The sequence below is a fragment of the Saccopteryx bilineata genome, chromosome 1 (genome assembly GCF_036850765.1).
Source record: "Saccopteryx bilineata isolate mSacBil1 chromosome 1, mSacBil1_pri_phased_curated, whole genome shotgun sequence".
NCBI classification, from domain to species: Eukaryota; Metazoa; Chordata; class Mammalia; order Chiroptera; family Emballonuridae; genus Saccopteryx; species Saccopteryx bilineata.
The window spans coordinates 401,793,222-401,806,246 of NC_089490.1; the positions used below are offsets into that span (position 1 = coordinate 401,793,222).

At 57.2% G+C, this 13,025-nt stretch overlaps 1 protein-coding gene across 2 annotated transcripts; it reads left to right on the top strand.

The window, feature by feature from the left end:
* Positions 1-1,111: 1,111 nt before the first annotated feature.
* Positions 1,112-9,585, top strand: SSH3 (slingshot protein phosphatase 3). 2 transcript variants are annotated; one of them, XM_066252186.1, is made up of 14 exons: positions 1,112-1,332; positions 1,778-1,815; positions 2,395-2,626; positions 4,534-4,652; positions 4,732-4,803; positions 5,158-5,223; positions 5,325-5,513; positions 5,595-5,688; positions 5,893-6,021; positions 6,127-6,173; positions 6,917-7,063; positions 7,143-7,343; positions 7,438-7,711; positions 8,656-9,585. In XM_066252186.1, the coding sequence occupies exons 1-14, from the start codon at positions 1,267-1,269 to the stop codon at positions 8,950-8,952; spliced, it is 1,971 nt and encodes a 656-aa protein (XP_066108283.1). In that variant the 5' UTR covers positions 1,112-1,266; the 3' UTR covers positions 8,953-9,585. The 2 variants fall into 2 exon arrangements, with proteins under 2 accessions (XP_066108283.1, XP_066108282.1); XM_066252185.1 differs by having other exon boundaries at positions 1,114-1,332; positions 1,775-1,815.
* The last annotated feature ends 3,440 nt before the right edge of the window (positions 9,586-13,025 follow it).

Below are 13,025 nucleotides of genomic sequence, written 5' to 3' on the forward strand. Positions count from 1 at the left end.
TTATTTTTTTACAGAGACAGAGAGAGGGATAGATAGGGACAGACAGGAATGGAGAGAGATGAGAAGCATCAATCATTAGTTTTTCGTTACAACACCTTAGTTCATTAATCGCTTTCTCATATGTGCCTTAAACGTGGGCCTTCAGCAGACTGAGTAACCCCTTGCTGGAGCCAGCAACCTTGGGTCCAAGCTGGTGAGCTTTGCTCAAACCAGATGAGCCCCCGCTTAAGCTGGCGACTTCGGGGTCTCGAACCTGGGTTCTCAGCATCCCAGTCCTATGCTTTATCTACTGCGCTACCGCCTGGTCAGGCTAAACCTCAGTTTTATCAGCTGTAAAGTAAGACCACTTTCCACCCTCCCAGGGATGCTGGGAGGGTAACATGAGCCAATATGTGTCAAGTGCCCATACAGAGCAGGTGGTTCCTGAGCCCTGTCCTATCTCGTGGTTCCTGCCACCCAGTTTGGCTTTTCCAGAACCCATTCACGCTCCTGTCGGGAGAGGGAAAGGCTGGTCTTCAGACCCTCCTTACAGCCAGAGTGCCCTGCACCCTAGGCCTGGGTTCCTGCTCTGACTCTGCCATGTTCTATGGGGAGCTTTGGGAAGGTCTCCCCTCTGCACTTGCTCACTTCCAAGGTGGCCCTGAGGCTCCCTGTGAGCCTCAGGCGTTAGTTCTAAATCCCTCCTGATTTCCCCTGACACTTTGCCTGTCTCCCAGTGATTCATGCAGAGAATGGAAACACGAGGGCCCACCAGTATGAAGAAATACAAACGGGGTGCCCCCCAACTTAAGACCCAATGTATCTGATCCTAAGACCTTTGTCCCAGTCCTGCCTTCCCTAGGACCCACATCTGCTAGGTAACAACCTTGGAGGCCCAATGCAGAGCCCAGGTGACCTAACTGGGCGGAGCAGGGAGGACTGGGGTGCTTCCTGGGAGGAGGGACCGAACCTCCCGACCCCTTCCCTGCTGGTCTCTGGGCTCCGTACCTGCGCCCCGCCCCCGGCTCCGCCCCCAATGTGTTTTGGGGGCGGGGGCGAGGCGGGCAGAATTCGAGAAGACGCGAAGGGAGGGGCTGCGGCCGCTGAGTGCTGGCTACGCAGGCCGGGCTGGACGAGTATCTGGCCCTTTAAGGGCCGCCCCCAAGGAGGTGCCAGGCTGTGGTGGCTCCAGGCTCTCCTTCCTGGTCCTGCGGGGCAGGGACTGTCCGTGTCTCTGTGGGAGGGCTCTGTGCCCAGTGCCAGGCCAGGTGCCCCCGGCCTGATCCCATGGCTCTGGTCACAGTGAGCCGCTCTCCACCAGCCAGCGGGTACTCCACGCCTGTGGGGCCCACGGTAAGTCTGGCTTTGCTGTGGTCCTACCCACGTAGTTGGCTGCCAGCTGGGCCTGGGGAACACGTCCTGCCTACCGGCAGCCTCCCTGTAAGGAAAGGGGTGTGGGCAGGGGGACCGCAGTCAGCTGGAGTGGAGTGGGTAGGGTCTTGAGGCTCCCAGGAACTTTGACCAAGGCACGACTGGGAGCCCTGGGCGCCAAACCAGCCAGTGGGGGCCCTACCCCCTTCCTGGCCCAGATTTGGGCCAAACCCTAGTACCCTACTCACCTACAACCCCTTGCTGCCCTACCTGGACCTGGGCCCCCCAGTGCCTCTGGTGGAGAGTAGACTGGGGTGCGAAGGGTATCTGATATCTTTTCTGGTTCCACTCCCCACAGAGGTTGGGAGGGGTGACCCCCCCAACACAGCATCCCCTAACTCTGCCCTGGGGGCCACTTTCCCAGCAGGACCAGGCCTCCAAGCGTAGAAGCCGGCTCCAGCGAAGGTGAGCACCTCCCCCTAACGCAGACACCATTCAGCCGCCGCCTGGCCTCTGCCATTCCGGTGGGCTCGCAGCCAAAGTCAACTACTGGATATGTGGGGCAGTGTTGCCAGTGGGCATGGCTGGCTCGCAGCTCTGGCCTGGCTGCCTTGCTTTTCATCTTTCTTCTGGTCTGTGTGGGTTCCTTCACCCTATCCTAGACCCTGGCTCAGGCCAGTGGTATCAAGCCAAAGGGCAGGACGGGGCCACAGGGCCTAAGGACTCCTAAGTCCACATAAAGTTTATAGCATCTTTCGATTTAGACAGGTGGAAAGGTAAAGGGAGCAACACCCAGTCATTTCAGACAAGGTAGGTGGGCTGGGGGCCTCCAAGAGCCCCCAAGGCAGTGTCTCTCAAAGTGTAGTCACCGCACCCCCTGGGAACTGGTTGAATGTTCACATTCTCAGGTCTCCACACTCCATGCCTCCTGACTCGATGCAGAAAGGGCCCAACACCCTTTAAAACAGGCCCTCCAGGTGGCTGATGTACCCCTGTCCCAAGGGAGTATGACAAGCCACAATGGTTTCCCTGCTGCCCTGCTAGGCAGAGCTTTGCAGTGCTCCATGGGGCTGTCCTGGGACTGCAGGATGGAGGGGACAATGGAGACGCAGAGGAGCCCAGCCCGGAACCAGCGGAGGAACCCTCCGGAGAAGAGCAGCTCCTCGGGGACCAGACAGACAATGGGCACGGGCCCCCGAGTCCCCAGAAGCAGGAGCAGAGCCAGCACCTCCACCTCATGGTGGAGTTGCTGAGGCCTCAGGATGACATCCGCTTGGTAAGGAGCCCCACAGAGCTTTTGTGGGGAGAGAGAGCCACCCCTGGGACAAGGGGGAGCAGAGGGCAGAATGGAGCCGGTGTGTGTGTCTTTGGGAAGCAGTGGTGTGAGGGCAGGGGTTCCCTGGGTAGTGAAGGGGTTACCCAAACCCTGACAATCCTGCTGGAGTTGTTTTAACGGCTGAGGTCCTGTCTTCAGGTCTCTGAAGGGCTGGGACAGGACCAGGGGTTTGTTCTGCATAAGTCTGTAGGGCCCACCTAGGCCCCAGAGCTGAGGTTACACAGGCGCAGGTGTCTGTGTGACCACAGCTGACCTTCCTGACAATGTGAGCTACCCACAAATGGACCGGTGTTCTGGGGCCTGATAAGTGCCTGCGGGGAGCCTGGTGCCTTGGAGGGGCCCAAGGGGATGGGACACAGATGTCAGCAGGAGAACTAGTTCCTAAATGCCTGTGGGTCATCTCAGTGCAGCAAAATGAGAAAAAGAAGGTGCGGTCAGTCTTTTGCAAAGCTGAATGTATTCCATGGAAACGCCATCTTTTTTTTTTTTTTTTTGTATTTTTCTGAAGCTGGAAACGCGAAGAGACAGACAGACTCCCGCATGCACCCGACCAGGATCCACCCGGCACGCCCACCAGGGGCGAAGCTCTGCCCACCAGGGGGCAATGCTCTGCCCCTTCAGGGCGTCGCTCTGTTGCGACCAGAGCCACTCTAGCACCTGGGGCAGAGGCCAAGGAGCCATCCCCAGAGCCCGGGCCATCTTTGCTCCAATGGAGCCTCGGCTGCAGGAGGGGAAGAGAGAGACAGAGAGGAAGGAGAGGGGGAGGGGTGGAGAAGCAGATGGGCGCTTCTCCTGTGTGCCCTGGCCGGGAATCGAACCCGGGACCTCTGCACGCCAGGCCGACGCTCTACCACTGAGCCAACCGGCCAGGGCCCATCATTTTTTTTTAAATTTTCTAACTACCCACTGGTTCCACAGTAATGGTGATTTATTTATTTTTTTTATTTATTCATTTTAGAGAGGAGAGAGAGAGGGATAGAGAGAGAGAGAAGGGGGGAGGAGCAGGAAGCACCAACTCCCATATGTGCCTTGACCAGACAGGTCTAGGGTTTCGAACTGGAGACCTCAGTGTTTCCAGGTCAACGCTTTATCCACTGCACCACCACAGGTGAGGCCAAAACACCATCTTTTATTGTGAAATTGTGTCATTAATATTTCTTTGGTGCCTGACCAGGCGGTGGCGCAGTTGATGGAGCATCAGACTGGATGCAGAGGACCCAGGTTCGAGACCCCGAGGTCGCTAGCTTGAGCACAGACTCATCTGGTTTGAGCAAAGCTCACCAGCTTGACCCCAAGGTTGCTGGCTTGAGCAAGGGGATCACTCGGTCTGTTGTAGCCCCCCTGTCAGGGCACATATGAGAAATCAATCAATAAACAACTAAGGAGCTGCAACGAAGAATGGATGCTTCTCATCTCTCTCCCTTCGTGTTTATCTGTTCCTATCTGTCCCTCTCTGTCAATATATATATATATATATATATATATATATATATATCTTTGGTGAGAAAGATTTCTTGAATGAAATGATGGCAATAGCAAGTGAAAGGGTTTATTTTCATCCTCCTTCCTAGGCAGAAATAAAAAATGGGCAATCTCTGTCAGGCCCCTTCTCCCCATTTTCTCACATATACATACCCTTTCAGAAAAGCCTTTTAAAACATTTTTTGGACCATGAAAACCAAAAGTCAGGAACCGCTGAAATGCAAGCACTTATCTGTTATCTCTGAAGGGGGTGGACATGGAGGGAGCAGGCCGCTGTCTGTTCTTGGCCTGGGTTGTGTGCCCAGGTGGGGGTTAGGGAAGCAGGGTCCTACGACCACTGTGAACCTGGGCTGCTCTCTCCCCAGGCAGCCCAGCTGGAGGCAGCACGGCCTCCCCGGCTCCGCTACCTGCTGGTAGTTTCTACAAGAGAACGTGTGAGCCAGGACGAGACAGTCCTCCTAGGGGTGGACTTCCCTGACAGCAGGTGGGAGCAGGGAGAGGAAGGGTGCGGGGCAGGGAAGTACAGTGCTGGGGGCCAACGCTCTCCCTCTGTGTCCCGCCAGCTCTCCCAGCTGCACCCTGGGCCTGGTCTTGCCTCTCTGGAGTGACACCCAGGTGTACCTAGATGGAGATGGGTAAGAGGTGGTGACTGGAGGGAGGGGAAAGGGCAGAGGAGGGCAGAGGGTGTGGCGTATATGACAGGGAGTGGGGCACTGGGCAGCTGCTGCAGAACTCCAGGCTGGGGGCCTGGGGCCTAGGGCCTAGGCCTACTCTCAGCTCTACCACAGACCCGCTGTGTGGTCCTGGGCAAATCACTCAACGTCTCCAGGCCTTGGCACCCCAATCTGGCAAAGGGGGCTTATTTTGAAGCTCAAGTGACGTGTACATATTCTGAGGACCAGCCTCACGGGGTGTCTAATGGGTGGGCCTCTCAGGGACCCTGTTTCAGGGCCTGGAGTGGGGTTCCACCCTCACTTGGTCTCCCTCAGGGGCTTCAGTGTGACATCTGGTGGGCAGAGCCGAATCTTCAAGCCAGTCTCCATCCAGACCATGTGGTAGGAGTGGGGGTACTGCAACCTGGGGCTGGCCTGAGGGGTGGCTGTAGGGTCTGGGCCAGCGGGAAGGACAGTGTGACCCAGCCTCTCCTCTGTCCCAGGGCCACGCTCCAGGTGTTGCACCAGGCATGTGAGGCGGCTCTAGGTAGTGGTCTTGTGCCAGGGGGCAGTGCCCTCACCTGGGCCAGCCACTACCAGGACAGATTGAGTTCTGACCAGAGCTGTCTCAACGAGTGGATGGCCATGGCCGACCTGGAGTCTCTGCGGCCTCCCAGTGCGGAGCCTGGCCGGTCAGTGAGGGAGGGGAAGGACAGGGGGGTGCCGTGGCAGAGCAGGGCAGGAGCCTCTGGACTGACAGGCTGCACCCCCAGGCCCTCAGAACAGGAGCAGATGGAGCAGGCCATCCGGGCCGAGCTCTGGAAGGTACTGGACACCAGTGACTTGGAGAGCATCACTTCCAAAGAGGTGGGCAGGGGGCTGGGGCCCGGATAGGGTGGGGGGCCTCCGGCTGGTGCCGGAGTTCTCCTCTCGGCAGAGCCTTCCGCCCGGCTGAGCCAGCCCGGAGGTTCGGCCTCAGCTCCTCTGTGTAGACGGGCTGGGCACTGTCCTCAGAAGCCCTGGAGGGAAGGGTAGGACCCCAGGAACCTCTCCACTCCTTCCTGCCTGCAGATCCGCCAGGCCCTGGAGCTGCGCCTGGGATGCCCTCTCCAGCAGTACCGCGACTTCATCGATAACCAGATGCTGCTGCTCATGGCCCAGCAGGACCGGGCCTCCCGCATCTTCCCACACCTCTACCTGGTGAGCTGCAGGCGGGGCGGGGGGAGGGAGGCCCTGGAGCAGGGTCTGAGAGCGGCTGCAGCCCACCCGGCCCAGGGAGGATGGAGCTTCTCTCTCTGTCCACAGGGCTCCGAATGGAATGCCGCCAACCTGGAAGAGCTGCAGAGAAACAAGTAGGCTTCTGTCCCCCTCAGGACTGCCCACCCTCTGTCATCCCCCTTGCTTGGGGCCTTCACCAGGAGGCCTTCACTCTTATAGTGCAGCCAATCCCTGAGAAGCCAGCGGGAGACCCAGGGAGAAGGCCCGGGCACCCTGACATGGGTTCTCCCTGAGAGACAGCACCTGGTCAGGAGCCCCCAGAACTCCCCCAGCAGGTGCTAGCCCAGTTTCTGACTGTGCCCTGGGCCTTCCCCTCAGCCCGGTCTCAGACCCTGCTGGCCGCCTGGCTGGCCTGCCGGCAGCTCCCTGACCCACTCTGCCCCTGCCCAGTGCTGGGAAGGGAAGATGGAGGCACCCCTCTCCAGGGGGAGGACCCGCCTGCCTGCTTCTGGAAGCTCCTGTCATTTGTCCACCACGGATTTTTGGGAGGTCTGCTGCAGTGTTTGTCACCCAACTGCTGCAGACCCACCCAATTTCAGCTTAACTCAGAAGTTGTTCTCAGACTGACTTCTGAAATAACTGAAGGCCCCGGGTTGCACCTGAGCCCAGCGGCTCCCTGGACCAGAGGGCAAACAAGCCCAGCAGGGTGAAACTGTCAGTTCAGAGTCCCAGCCGTCCCTCCTCCCACCATCACCAGGCCTCCCTTACCTGCCTTGGAACCAAAACCAAACAGAAACCCGCAGTGTGGCCGGGTCTCACGGCCACTGGGCCTGGGGCACCTGGCCACATCAGCCTGGCCTCGCACTCCGTGCTGCAGGGTCAGCCACATCTTGAACATGGCCCGGGAGATCGACAACTTCTACCCCGAGCGCTTCACCTACCACAATGTGCGCCTCTGGGATGAGGAGTCCGCCCAGCTGCTGCCTCACTGGAAGGAGACGCACCGCTTCGTGGAGGCCGCAAGGTCAGGCTGTCCCCATCCCCACTGCCCGCGCCCCCAGAGAGGGACAGGGAAGGGGGCTGATCACTTCCCGCCTCCACAGAGCACAGGGCACCCGAGTGCTAGTCCACTGCAAGATGGGTGTCAGCCGCTCGGCAGCCACGGTGGTCGCGTATGCCATGAAGCAGTACGGCTGGAGCCTGGAGCAGGCTCTGCGCCACGTGCAGGAGCTCCGGCCCATCGCCCGCCCCAACCCTGGCTTTCTGCGCCAGCTGCAAACCTACCAGGGCATCCTGACTGCCAGGTACGGAGTGGAGGTCAAGGGGCCGGTGCCATGGGGTGGCCGTGGGGCTGGCTGCTGGGTCACTCCAAGCTGACCCAGTGCCACCTCCTCACAGCCGACAGAGCCATGTCTGGGAGCAGAAAGTGGGTGGGGCCTCCCCGGAGGAGTCCCTGGCCCCCGAAGTCTCTACACCATTCCCACCTCTTCCGCCGGAACCAGGGGGCAGTGGGGACCTGGTGGCTGTGGGGGTGGAGGACAGCCAGGCATCCCCCAAAAAAGAGCCTGTGCCAAGACCCCGCATCAACCTCCGTGGGGTCATGAGGTCCATCAGCCTCCTGGAGTTCCCCTCAGAGCTGGAGAGCCCCTCAGGAGCTGGTGACCTGCCAGAGGTGAGGCTGGGGCTAAGGCAGGAGCCCAGGCCAAGCAGGGTGGGGTCCAAAGGAGAGGCAGGTGGCAGGAGGGTGGAGAAAGACCAGGCCTAGGGCTCAACTTCTGGCCTTGAGCAGGGGGACCATGCCCTGGGCAGCTCCCGCGGGTGCCCTCAGAGCAGCAGCTCAGGAGACCTAGCGGGGGCAGGTGAGCACTGCCCTCTGTGGGAGCTGGGGAGCAATCGTGGCACCACAGGCATCCAGGGGGTTCCTCTGGAGCCAGCCTCAGGCTGGAGGCCACAGGCAGCTCTCTGCCTAACAAAAGCACTTGCTTCCTCAGGGGAAGGGCTGCCTGGCTGTGCAGGGAGCGTCCTCCCCAGGCCAGGAGCTAGAGCACGGACTGCTGGCCTTAGATGGGGGTAGCCAGGATGATCCTGCAGCCCCTCCCAAATCGGAGAGGCAGCACACTAAAAGAGGAGATGCAGAGAGGTGACAGCACTGGTGCACCAGAGTTCTGGCCAACCTGCTGGCAGGAGGATTCGTCTCACAGAGGGAGGGGACGCCTGGGAGAGCCTTCCTAGACGAGGGGGCACCAGGAGGATGGGGAGGGCTGGATGGTTGATGGATGGACATGGGTGTGCCTAAAGGCCGGGTGTCCTCACTCCACCCCAGCTCAGCACTTGGTGCCTAGAAGGTGTTTCCCAACTGTCTAAAGGCAGAAGGGGCAAGAGGGGGACATGGCAGGTGCAGGGGAACTAAGGAGGGCTTCTGAGGCCAGAAAGAAGCTGTAGACAAGTGAGGGCCAAGGAGCAAGGGCCGGAGGACTGGGATGCCGTCTTCCCTCCTAGGGAAGTTTGACTCATGAGCAGCTCACTTTGTTTTTGTATTCAGTCAACAAACATTCTACACCTGCCCTTTTCCAGGTGTGTGCTCCATGATTCTTCCTTATACTTTCACCCTTCCAGGTTTTCTCCTCAAACAACTCTTCAGATGAAGACCCTCCACACCCCTTCCCTCAGTTCTCAAAGGCCCAGGGCAGCCGGCGGGCCCGCAAGGGGCCCTGGCCTGCCCTGAAGTCTCGCCAGTCTGTGGTTGCCCTCAACAGTGCTGCCCTGGTAGCCAGCCGCGCCCGGGCCTTCCAGGAGCAAGAGCAGGCACCTGAGCAGGAGTCGGGGGATGCCATCTGTGCCTCCACCCCCAGGCTGCGGAAGGTGGTGAGGCAGGCCAGCATGGATGACAGCGGGGAGGAGGGCGCTGCCTGAACCTTCACACACGCAGTGCCCCCCAGACACGAACAGAGGTGCCTGCACACAGCTCCTGGGACGAGCACCTCTCGTCCCTGCCAGCTTGTCCACACTCCTCCCAGCCACTGCCCAGGAGGCTCCAAACCCCTGTCATTGTAGCCTCCGCCCCTACCATCCTCAGTCTCAGACCCATGTCCACCTGTCCAAGGGCTCAAGACTTTCTCTGTAATTGGGGAGAGACGGGGGGTGCTTTGGGGGGCATTCTTCACTGCTGCCAGAAACCCTTGCAGCGATGGGATCAAGCACAGTTTCCCAGCACTCCCTCACCCACTCCCATCGGCCTCCCCCCTGCCCCCTTCCTCCCCGGGCGCTTGAGTAACTCAGTGTCCAGCCCCCAGTCCGGGAGGCTCCGAGGAGCAGAGCTGGGCCCTGTGATGGGGCTGGCGGGTCGGCCCCCCTCTACAGCCAGCCCCAGTATTTTGCTGCTGCCACGCCCAAGCACTCCCACCTTCCTCCCGTGGCAAGGCCCTGGGGCCCAGAGCACCAGGCCAAAGAGAGTCATTTTTTTGTCCTTCACGGCCTCTGGCCAGTTTTTCATCGTCTTAATAGTATTTGGCTTTGTACTTAGAAATAAAAAACATTTTCATATTATTTTCAATTTTATGGTAAAGCCATCTACCCGTGAGTCCAGGTCTTCTGTGGTTGCATGAGTTTGGCTCTCTTTACCCCCTCACGGTCCTCACGTTTCCCAGGAGTCTTGGGACAGGCCTGTGTGGAGTGGGTTAGGAGGAAGGACGGGGGACAGGAGGCGGGTGTTGCCTCCCTCATCTCCCAGGGCAGGGCCTGGGCAATTCGCTCAGGCAGGTGGGCAGGGGAACAAGCCCACACTGGGCAGCAGGTGCTTGGCTCTGCTGGTTCAGCTGAAGGGAGTTAGCTACCGAGAAGGAAGTGGGGGCTGCCGAGACCTGTCTGGACAGGACCAAGCCTGTTCCAGAAAGTAAGGCTCCTTTTAGACACCTGATGCTAGTTCTGGAGCACACTTTGGGTCCCCCAAATCCTTTTCCTGTTACAATGCAAGAGAGCCTGATTTTCCAAGGCAGCCTACTGCCAGGCAAGAAGGACCCTTGCTGGGCCCTCCCCTTCCTGAGCGGTTCCTTCTGCTTAGTTGTAGTGTTCAAGAAAAGCAAGTAGTGCCATCTTTGTCACTTCTGGCCCCACTGTCCAAGTCACATTCCCTGTCTTGTAACACTACTTAGTTTGGGGGGTGAATACACAACTCCTTCCCTCAAAGCACGGCTCAGGTAGGGGCTGCCACCAAACATTCTCATTGATTGAAACCTCATGCCCAGTTTTAAGAATTAATCTCTCCCCCTCACCCTGGTGCTTTAACCCTAGAGTACTGAGGGGCAGGAGACTTGGGTTCTAACCCTGGCTTTACCACTTACAACTTACTTCACCTTGCCCCTGACCAGGCGGCGCAGTGGATAGAGCGTCGGACTGGGATGCAGAGGGTCCAGGTTCGAGACCCTGAGGTCGCCAGCTTGAGTGCGGACTCATCTGGTTTGAGCAAAGCTCACCAGCTTGGACCCAAGGTTGCTGGCTCGAGCAAGGGGTTACTGGGTCTGCTGTAGCCCCACGGTCAAGGCACATATGAGAAAGCAATCAATGAACAACTAAGGTGTCACAATGAAAAAGTGATGATTGATGCTTCTCATCTCTCTCCATTCCTGTCTGTCTGTCCCTATCTATCCCTCTCTCTGACTCTCTGTGTCTCTGTAAAAAAAAAAAAGAAAAAAGAAAAAGACAAAACAGGCCCTGGCCGGTTGGCTCAGTGGTAGAGCGTCGGCCTGGCATGCAGGAGTCCAAGGTTCGATTCCCAGCCAGGGCACACAGGAGAAGTGCCCATCTGCTTCTCCACCCCTCCCCCTCTCCTTCCTCTCTGTCTCTCTCTTCCCCTCCCGCAGCCAGGGCTCCATTGGAGCAAGGTTTGCCGGGGCGCTGGGGATGGCTCTGTGGTCTCTGCCTCAGGTGCTAGAATGGCTCTGATTGTGGCAGAGCGATGCCCCAAGATGGGCAGAACATCGCCCCCTGCTGGGCGTGCCGGGTGGATCCCGGTCGGGCGCATGCGGGAGTCTGTCTGACTGCCTCCCCATTTCCAACTTCGGAAAAATACAAAAAAAAAAAAAAAGAAAGAAAGAAAGAAAAAGACAAAACAACTTACTTCACCTTGAGCACCTTGAGTCTGGTTCTTTCTGTAAAACAAAGGGATTAAATCCTGAAGTCCCTAAGCACTCCCTCCCACTTTGATATTTTAACAATGCTTGTCATTACGCATTGATAAATACAGCCTCAATAGCTCCCTAGAAGAATCATTTGTACCTGTCCATGGTTGTCATGCCTAGGGTCACAAGGTAGAAAACAGAACCGAGTTCTCATTCTTTTTTTTTTTTTTCAGGGACAGAGAGAGAGCCAGAGAGAGGGATAGATAGGGACAGACAGACAGGAATGGAGAGAGATGAGAAGCATCAATCATCAGTTTTTCATTGTGACACCTTAGTTGTTCATTGATTGCTTTCTCATATGTGCCTTGACCGGGGGCCTTCAGCAGACCAAGTAACTCCTTGCTGGAGCCAGTGACCTTGGGTCCAAGCTGGTGAGCTTTTTGCTCAAGCCAGAAGAGCCTGCGCTCAAGCTGGCGACCTCGGGGTCTCGAACCTGGGTCCTTCCACATCTCAGTCCGACGCTCTATCCACTGTGCCACCGCCTGGTCAGGCCCGAGTTCTCATTCTTGATCCACTTGGCCAGACCACCCACTGAGCGAACACTGGGGGTTGCCTGCCACCCGATAGCCAACCATGAGTCCCACCCAGACTTCTCTTTCAGTAGTCCTAGGCTGGGGCTGGGGCTGGGGTGGGGCTGGGGCAGGGGGGGGTGACAGTGTCAGGAGGGAAGCCAAGCCAGGGTCCAATCACAAACGCAGAGCTGTGGGCCCACTAGAATCTGTGGAAGACTCTTGAGAAGTAAGAGATCAGCATGCAGGAGAACAAAAACAAAACTATATCTGAAGTGCAGACAAATGATTGAGAACTATATGTATTTACAAACTCACAAATTGCTAAAGGTGCAAACAAAAAAATAGTTTTTCAAAAAAGATAAAAAATTAAAGCTATGTCTCCTTTGGAATCTGTCCTCCAGTCGTTCACAGGAGGACATTGTTACCAGCTTCTTGGGTCCCTCCAAAGGCATTACGTGCTTATGTCATCAAATATATTCGTATGTGTTTTTTTAAAATATAAATTATAGCATATTAATATACTGTTCCACATTTTGAAATTTTTTTTCATATCACAAAGAGTTGTACAAAAAGCTCTCCCTTATTTTTTTTTAATTAAAGATTTTATTTATTGATTTTTACCAAGAGATTGAGTGGTGACAAGAAATAGTTACTTCATTCTAGCTTTTCATTGGTTGCTTGTCGTATGTGCCTTGACTAGGCAAGCCCAGGCTTTTGAACTGGCGCCCTCAGCATTCCAGGTCGGCGCACTATCCACTGTACCACCACAGGCCACGCCTATTTCTTTTATTAAGAATACAAAGCTGCCTGGCCTGTGGTGGCGCAAGCATTCAACCTGGCATGCTGAGGTTGCTGGTTTGAAAACCTAGGCTTTCCTGGTCAAGGCACATATGGGAAGCAACCATTATGGCTTCATACTTCCTGCTCCTCCTGACCACTTTTTCTCTCTCGCTCCTCTCTCTAAAAGTCAATACAGCCCAGTTGGCTCAGTGGTAGAGCATCGGCCTGGCGTGCAGGAGTCCCAGGTTCAATTCCCGGCCAGGGCACACAGGAGAAGTGCCTGTCTGCTTCACCCCTCCCCCTCTCCTTCCTCTCTGTCTCTCTCTTCCCTTCCCACAGCCAGGGCTCCATTGGAGCAAAGTTGGCCCGGGCGCTGAGGATGGCTCTGTGGCCTCTGCCTCAGGCGCTAGAATGGCTCTGGTTGCAACAGAGCAACGCCCCAGATGGGCAGAGCATCGCCCCCTGGTGGGCATGCCGGGTGGATCCTGGTCAGACACATGCGGGAGTCTGTCTGACT

What these genes read in the sequence shown, in the direction of transcription:
- SSH3 (XM_066252185.1), top strand. Translation starts at nt 1,267, where the DNA reads ATGGCTCTGGTCACAGTGAGCCGCTCTCCACCAGCCAGCGGGTACTCC. An exon ending in CTCAGGATGACATCCGCTTG is followed by an intron (nt 2,627 to 4,533) that starts GTAAGGAGCCCC and finishes CTCTCTCCCCAG; the next exon opens with GCAGCCCAGCTGGAGGCAGC. An exon ending in GTGTACCTAGATGGAGATGG is followed by an intron (nt 4,804 to 5,157) that starts GTAAGAGGTGGT and finishes GGTCTCCCTCAG; the next exon opens with GGGCTTCAGTGTGACATCTG.